The 8,248-nt window shown below is 36.0% G+C and overlaps 2 protein-coding genes across 4 annotated transcripts in view; one reads left to right on the top strand and one right to left on the bottom strand.

Moving 5' to 3' along the window:
• LOC108754242 (uncharacterized protein C15orf61 homolog) overlaps positions 1-2,744 on the top strand; it is a 24,991-nt gene extending 22,247 nt beyond the window's left edge. For both annotated transcript variants that reach the window (XM_018496425.1, XM_018496424.1), the window contains 2 exons: positions 979-1,222; positions 2,291-2,744. In XM_018496425.1, the coding sequence (XP_018351927.1) occupies positions 979-1,222; positions 2,291-2,418 (372 nt within the window). In that variant the 3' untranslated portion in view covers positions 2,419-2,744. The remainder of the gene's footprint in view (positions 1-978; positions 1,223-2,290) is intronic.
• The window catches only part of LOC108754238 (protocadherin-15), a 136,654-nt gene that overhangs the window by 104,480 nt on the left and 23,926 nt on the right, over positions 1-8,248 (bottom strand). The window lies entirely within an intron of this gene.

Below are 8,248 nucleotides of genomic sequence, written 5' to 3'. Positions count from 1 at the left end.
GTGTCTCCATTCCCGTGGCACTACGCGATCGCACGACTGTGATAAGCAAGACTCCAAAGCAAGACTCGAACAGACTCCAAGTATCCATCGTTTCAAGTATATCGTGTATCCCACCGAATGATTGCACAAGTTGCAAATTACTTCCGAGCGTTCTTACAGTCTTGAAATAGATTTGCGGTATAAAACTTGAGTTGCTCCAGAGAGGGAGCAACTCAATTTATATTTTTACTTCTCTGAATGTAGAAGAATGTAGAAAAAATCCTAATTTTTGCGATTTCAAAATCAATATTGTTTATAAAATTAACGTACAATTTCATTTAGACACACTGAGAAAAAAAATGTGTTCAACTAACTAAACATGTTTCGTTGTTTGCAGATTTGATTAATTCAACAAATTCTATTAAATAAAATTTATTGAATTAACGAAATCTGCAACCAACTAAATGTATTTAGTTTGTTGAACAAATTTGTTTTCTCAGTGCAGGTATTAGACATAAACTCTTTTATTAAAGTTATTTATTATTAAATGTAAACTCTTTTCGCGTTCGATGTCATTGAACATTGGATAATTCTAGAATTTTACTTTACTGCGATGCAAAGTTACTCCTGCCGGTGCAATTTAATCCCGTCCTGCGGTAACGTGAAACGGCAAAAATATATACAAGTAATATGATCGTGCGTTGAGAAACGACATTATAGCGACTGTCTGGTCGTTTCCGAATGGCATGCGCAAATTCTTAAAATCCCTCCTTTTAATACTTTCTTTGCGACGGGTTAATTTCTTCTATACACACGGAAAGCCGGAAGGGCCAGCTTGACGGCGGTGTTAACGAGTCGACGCGTCGAGGAAGAGACGTCGTAACGGGATGTAACGGTTGCAACTTTGTCCCGCGTGCTCGTGATGATCCCCGAGGATATTTCCTCGATCAGTCAGCGTGTACAAAGTGGCCCGACGTGATTGCGGTATCTTCAATGCAGGTCCTAACGAGCTACCTATTGCAAACCGACGAACCCCCTTGGACTTCGTACTTCGTCCGATACGCCGACGTGGTGAACGATCAGCGGGGAATGTCACACTTCAATTGGCCAGCGGGCGGCAGCAATTATCACGTACTTAGGACCGGCTGCTTCCCGTACATCAAGTATCATTGCAGCAAGCGGCCGATGCAAGATCTCAATAGCGAGGACAGATTCTTCAAGGCGATCAAGATATTGAACCTTGGTAGGTTGCAATGGTAGCCGGACGCTCGTGAAAAGGAATCCACGTTCGGAAAGGTGGCCTTGTTCATTTACGCCGCTCGGATGCGATAAACCGGCGAGCTCGTAAATCCTATAATTACCGCGAACACGAGATGTCATGGAATCCTCGATATTAATTTTATAAACGAGATTTTTTTTGTTTTTTTTAAATTTATCTAAGGTTATTACTTCAATTGCAGAGACGTACAGTGAAAAGAAAGTACTAAATTCTAATAAATATTTGTTTGAATAGTTCTGAGTAAATATTTACTAAATGTTAACATATATTTATTTAATAAAAAAAGATAATTTAATTTAACTATCTTTTTTTACTGAGTAAATATTTGTTTACTGTAACTAAATGTTTATTCCGTATACTACTCGAAAAACTATATATTAAGATTTAATAATTTTTTTTTAGTGTATCGATTATTTTTAACTCGTTGATGATGAAAGATAAAGGAAAACGTTTGGAAAATTTAGTTCAGTTAAATTTAATTAAATTTTTATTGCAGCGAAATGAAATTCTTATTTTCCTTTTTACAATCTTGATTTAAGAGTTGAGATCAAAGTTTTTAATATCGCAACAAATATATAGTATACTCGTATATATTTGTTGCGATATTATATACCATCTATTTATATATGTATAACAGCATCATAAAAATCTTAAAAAAATATATTACACACAGATTCGTAAAGAAATTCTTTTGCCACCAAGATTGGAAGTTCCGAGACTGTGTGAGACACTGTAAATTCACAGCTACCGCCGCTTGATTAATTGAATTCAGTCAGTATCTGACAACGATAAGTAAAGCAACGATCGGAACAAGGCGTCGTAACACAGACCGCGGTCTTATTCGATTTAATTTCCGACATACGAGAAGGGAACGTGGGACGACGAGCACGTTGTCCTTCCACAGCCAATGTCTTATCTCATTGAGTGCTCTACCAATCTGGAATTAGCCATGGCGAACGGGTTCAGCAATGCGACGACTTGATAATCCTCCTTTCTGACTTTTTGTCTTCTTACATTTGTTCGATGTACCAGGTATCCCTACTCTGATGTATGGACTGGCTGCGACGCAGCTTATCCGACACCGCGAGATCGTGAAGACGCCTCGGGGTGACGTGACGATCTATTTCTTGCTACCAGAGGACAAAGGTTCGCAGTACTGAGACTTGCACCCTACTACGCTAATCTGCGTCGGGTCTCACATCGTGGCCTTTCTCGGAGATGACATTAACGGCAACGAAATACAGAGTTGTACCAATGATTGTTGCTCCTTTTTTCAAGAAGCCTCCTTATTTCTCGTTATTCCATCGAGTTCCCAAGTACAAAACGGAAAGGGAATCGAGCGGCGCAAGAAACTTCCAACCGTCTGAACATTCTGCTTATCCATAACAGATGCGATCACTAATGTTAATTGAAAAAAATGAAGAAGCTGAAAATAGCGATTCTGAATAGTGTCGTTTTTCCTTGTAAAAGAATACGGTAGGATTTATCCAATGACAAAGTCAAGGAATTAGGATGTTAATAAACGACTAAATCTTGAAACAGATTGTTCTTTTCTTTTACTTTCATGATCGGTTTGCGGATGCGAAATGTATTTTTCAAGGAGGTTTCAAAACGTCATGTAAATCTCTAAATACAATCGCAAATAAAAGTTGAGCTAACAATGGAAAGTCAAGGTTCGCTTCATTATAAAATTATAAAAACTAGGTTTTTTTTAGTCATCTTTTTAACTCAATAGATAGCGCGTGCTAGTCATAGCGTCTCATCCATCAGTCAATTAGAATAGCGAAGGCTTTCATCAACGGCGACGCCAGTCACGTATATGAATCCGCAGGCTATCGCGATATTCTCGTGTCAGGCTTTAGAGGATCTAAACGCGAGCTCTTTAGAAACTTCGACGACGCGCCGATAATGCGAGGTCTCGTTAATGAGGATGGCCGCCGGCGATCCATGCGTGAAACAAGGTGCGAACGCACATATAGTTAGAACGGTTTTCTAATCGACTAGTACCGTGTTCCTCCCTGCAGCCAATGATGCATTAATGACTCGGCCAAGTAGTTCTCCGCTCCGCACCTATTACCGTGGAAGACGTGTGCGTAATATCGACTATGAAAATGTCTTCCGACCATTGAAATTCGAGATTTACGAGCGCACATGACCAATGCGCAATTATACAATAATTTGTATTGATCTTTAGGGTCGGGGCATGGGCGTAGCCAGGATTTTGTTTAAGGAGGGAGGCCCCCCCCCCCCAAATTAGAATTGAGACTTCCTTTTGAACCCTGGAAGGGAGAAAGGTAGTCGAATGGATTATTGGACTTGCTGTTTTATTTTATATTGTTATTTTAATTAATTGCTGGCAAGTAAATCACAAAATCATATATTTATTTTGCTACTTTACTTTATTTTTCTCTTAAAATTGTAAACTGATTTTTCGAACTAAAAGAACTTAAATTTATAACACTTCAGCCGTCTTGTATTCTTAAAAAATCTTTCTATAACTTTCTTTTTTTCTAAAATTAATTTTTTGCCAATGCTCATTAAACACAGTCTGTTTAAGCAGTTTTAATTATTTCTCTTTTTTAATATTTAGGAGATGGCTTTTTCCTACTTTCCGCTGAGCTATTAGTCTATTTTTTAAATCTTATAGCTTTTCCTGAATAGGATGTGATCATTCATTATTTCATTGTATTTCTTGCCTCAAAATATAACTTCCAGTACCACTATAATGGCTGTCTCATCCTGTGAAGGTTAATTAAAATCGATGCAATGCACGTGTTATGAATGTTATGCTTATCGAATGCATGTGTACATCTTAATTCGAATTGACAGATACCAGATAGCACATTGTCGCTTTAGATCATTTCTGAAAGATGCTCTCCAATAGTCATACAGATTCGATAAATTGTAGATTATCCGCAAGCAAACTTTGGTAACGTGCGACAATGTTAAAAATGACTCGCTTTAAACTTGGTAAAGAATCCTACAAATCTGTAATTCACATTCTTCTTAGACTTACAATTGTTTTTTACAAAGATAAAATATATTTCTAAGTTTCTAAACTCCTTATATTTCTGCAATTAAAAATTATTCTAACTATATAGGTTTGTTTTTTTATTCTTGCACTAAACCGCACTAAAACTCTTTTTTTCGCTTTCGCTAAATGTATATATCAAACATAAACCTATCTCACTTTACAAATTTTAAAAGTGTTCATTTTCATTCAATTAACATTAGTTCAATCACAGAAAACAAACTCTATATTACTTACACGTCTCTTTTCTAATCCGTTTTACAATTAAAATTGTTTTCTGTTTTATAAACATTGGAGAAAGAGAGAGAAAATTAAAAGAAAACTTTAAACTTTCTATCGTATTTTATAACATTTTTTTGTGCCTATCATTATATAATTTTACGCTTCATTAATTTTACTTCAATTTTTTCGAGCTTAAGATAATAAAATACTTTAAAACTGTAAATATCACGAGATTTTATGTACAATAGTTACAAGTATAACTAACGATCTGCCAACTATTAATACATGACTACCGTTCAAACATTAATAATGGTCTATCGTAGTAGTTTCTGCAACCGTATCGAATCTGGAAATGAAACGTGGTGAAAGTAAATGGAGAAAATCAGCAATGACCTGCGATTTTTTTGCGAACATATCAGGTTAAAAGCGTTATCAACAGGTGATATTTGAATCTTATGGAACCGGTGACAAAAATAAAAATTCGTTAGCAAACCGTCAAGTTATGCAATGACATCTCGGGTCTTTTCTCCGCGACATTTATAATTACATTGGAAAGTTTCTGTCGTTTCGAATGTAAAAGAACGACTTCCGTTGGTGACACGCGCACAGCGCACGCACTTTTCCGAATAGTCATTTATCATTTATCGATTACGTCGATAAACAAATAAAATAAATAAAAAGCCGAATTAAAAAAAGTATTAATTAGCGGTTGACTTTCACATTTTAACATATGTACTTTCACCGATCCGTACCTTTCCATCCCGTCATGGACGGCGTCTTCGATTTTCTTATTGTCTTTTCAGGACACGCAACAATATTCTCGTCTTCCATTAATGAGATGTAATCTGAGTAATATTGCGAGAGAGAGCGAAAAACATAACGATCGCATTATTTTCTTTCGAAGTATAAAGAATAGCTTTATCATAAAAACAATTAAGAAACATGAAACGTGCAGCTGTTTTCAGATACAAAATACCTACTTTGGTGTGTGTGTGTGTGTGTGTGTGTAAGATTCTTATTAGTAACGATATTTTCAAGTATCTAATAAACTGCGTAAGACTCTGCTAGAGTTCATAAAACATCACAGGATTGCATTGGTTGGATTTCACTGATAACGACAACAGTTCTGTCGCAGCTCGTTATATACATATATTCGCAATCTTTAATGAAATATCAATTGGAAAATATTAAGCGAAATAATTTTAACGAAAAGTCAATTTTTAAAATCTCTTGTACCGATTAACTTTTATCTCACTGATCAAGTCCCACGAACCAGTGCATTCAGGCATGACGATTATCAGTTGATTCAATTCGCAGAATTACTTGAGTGTTCAGCGCTCATTAAATTTGGTATCTAACAGATAACGAGATTTTCTAGAACGGTTTAAAGTTTTATAGCGACAGATCGGTTGAGTGCACTCTCGAGTTCCTCGCTCCAGGTGATCTTCTCGAGTAGGAGGATGAGTGGAACGAAAGACGAAGGAAAGAAAAAGAGAAGGATAGGGGAAGGTGGGAATTTTACGAAGCTCGTTAGGAACGTTGTGAAGGGCTAGTTATGCTGATTAGATCGAGTTTACATATCGTGAATGTGCAACTACACATATTAATGGTATCATCTCGGCGCGTGTAAGGAGCGCACGTTTCTGTCGGGACAGTAAGCCGATCGGCGCGGCGCCGTAAAAGTCGCAGGTTGAAAAGAACGACTTCTCGTTTTTGCAAGACAGGATGATGGCGATAACGATAACAAGGCTTAACCCTTGGTGAACGCCTTACCACGCCAATGCAATCGCTAAACAACATCGTGTAACGACGAAAGGCAGAATAATTGATAGGAATGAAGGAGACCCAATTGCAATCGTATTATTTCCTACGATTTCGCTTCCTGCACGCCCGTTATCCTTTCTAATCTAGAGCAACATTGTAAATATTGGAACGGATTTTGTGCAATTATTATATTTCAAATGTTCGTGATATTCAATATCACGAACAGCCTTGAATTTTATTAAGCTGTTAAATGTTTATCCTTAATTGAATTGAATTTAATATCTGTATTTTAAAAATATAGGAAATGCCCGCTAATCAAATAAGCAACATTAAATTTCTTTTTCTATTTTTCTCGTAAAAAATAATTGCATTTTTAACTTATTATCATGACAAATTCACATAATTATAATGCAGTAATTTGTCTATAATATCCAAAAATATCAGAATAAACAAAAGAGTAACAGTCGTATAAAAAATAATTTAAGTTATTTTGTATAAACATTTTATAATTTGCAGTCTCTTCGCTGTCAATTCTTTCGAAAATTCATATGCTTCTTTGCTGGATTTAATATGTGCATAAGAAGCTCATGTATTATACAATTCCATGTTCGAAGCAAACGAGAGAAATTCTCGGAGCGACATATTTGCATCACACGCAATTAATTTCGCGCGAGGCTTCACAAGCGTGCTACATTTGCATGTCCCGACGATCGTGGCGCTATTCTAAAGATAGTGTCTGCTTGTAACCAGGAATCCACGGCGATATTAAACGCTTCAATAAGCTTCGATCGCCCCGACGTCGAAAAATGTGCGGGACAAAAACTGTGAAAGTATTATGAATATAAAACAGTCGTATTTTAAAGTAGCTAAAGCAAGTAACTGGTTTTAGATAACTTAATTATTTAGGCGATTTTTAACAAGTAATAAAAAATAAATTAATGGCAAATCAAATTTTCACGAATTCAATGCTCTCTTTCTCTGTCAGAAAAATTCCTTGCAGAGCAATTTTTGATAGATTCGACTTTCATGCTGAATTGCGGAAATTTAAGTTCATAGGTATATAAGTTCCGTAACAATAAACTGATTGAAACTGGTAAACTGATCAAATTATATAGAAATATTTATTTCTGTATATTAAAAGGGTTTATATTTGACTAATCTTATTAAAGTGAATTCACCTGGTGGCAATCATTCTTGCCCCCGTGACCCGAAAATACGACGTACGCGTACTCACTCAGCGAATACCTCACAGCGGGATATGCAAAGTCATCGTACTTTTGTTTTCGATTCGCAAAGCTACCTGCGTGACGTTGCATTTGTCGCATACTCGCAATTTCGCTCGAACCTACTTTTCGATGCAGAAAGAAAAGCTAAATGGAGCAACGCACCGTGCAAAATAAATAACGCTCCGGAACATAAGAGATAACATCAACACAGCCACATCCATCCGGTGAAGTGCAGATATATAGATGCAATAATGATATCCGGTTGAGACCTCTCTGGTCACGCTTTTAACATTTAAGGGCATGGCCTTTTTTATAAAGAGAACGAACTGGCTTTGTACGAAAATTGAGAAATAACCTTTCAATTTTCTCCGAAGGGAAAAATACGATGGTTTAATTAAAATCATTAAAATGCTGTAGCAATAATAACGTTATCATAATCTGATGTTCGTTTAATATATCAGTCATTTGCTTAAAAGTATATCTATTAATAGTTTAATAGTATCCAATAAACTTAAAAGAGATTTCTTGGAATAAATGTTCGTTTCGAAAAATTCATCCTTGAATACAATCTTTTAGTTCTCTCATAAATGTGCCCTACAGAAATTTTTTTCAAAATTTTTTGGTCTCACCATATCAGAGAACTGATAAAAGGAAAAGATTCGGAGAGGAGAAAAAAGTCAGTTTTAAAAGCATGTGCTAAAAGCGTATCTACCAGATATTATCATCGCACCCCGTCACAACGGTGAA

Source organism: Trachymyrmex septentrionalis, unplaced genomic scaffold (genome assembly GCF_001594115.1).
Source record: "Trachymyrmex septentrionalis isolate Tsep2-gDNA-1 unplaced genomic scaffold, Tsep1.0 scaffold78, whole genome shotgun sequence".
NCBI lineage: Eukaryota > Metazoa > Arthropoda > Insecta > Hymenoptera > Formicidae > Trachymyrmex > Trachymyrmex septentrionalis.
This window is presented reverse-complemented; position numbering and strand designations above follow the sequence as displayed.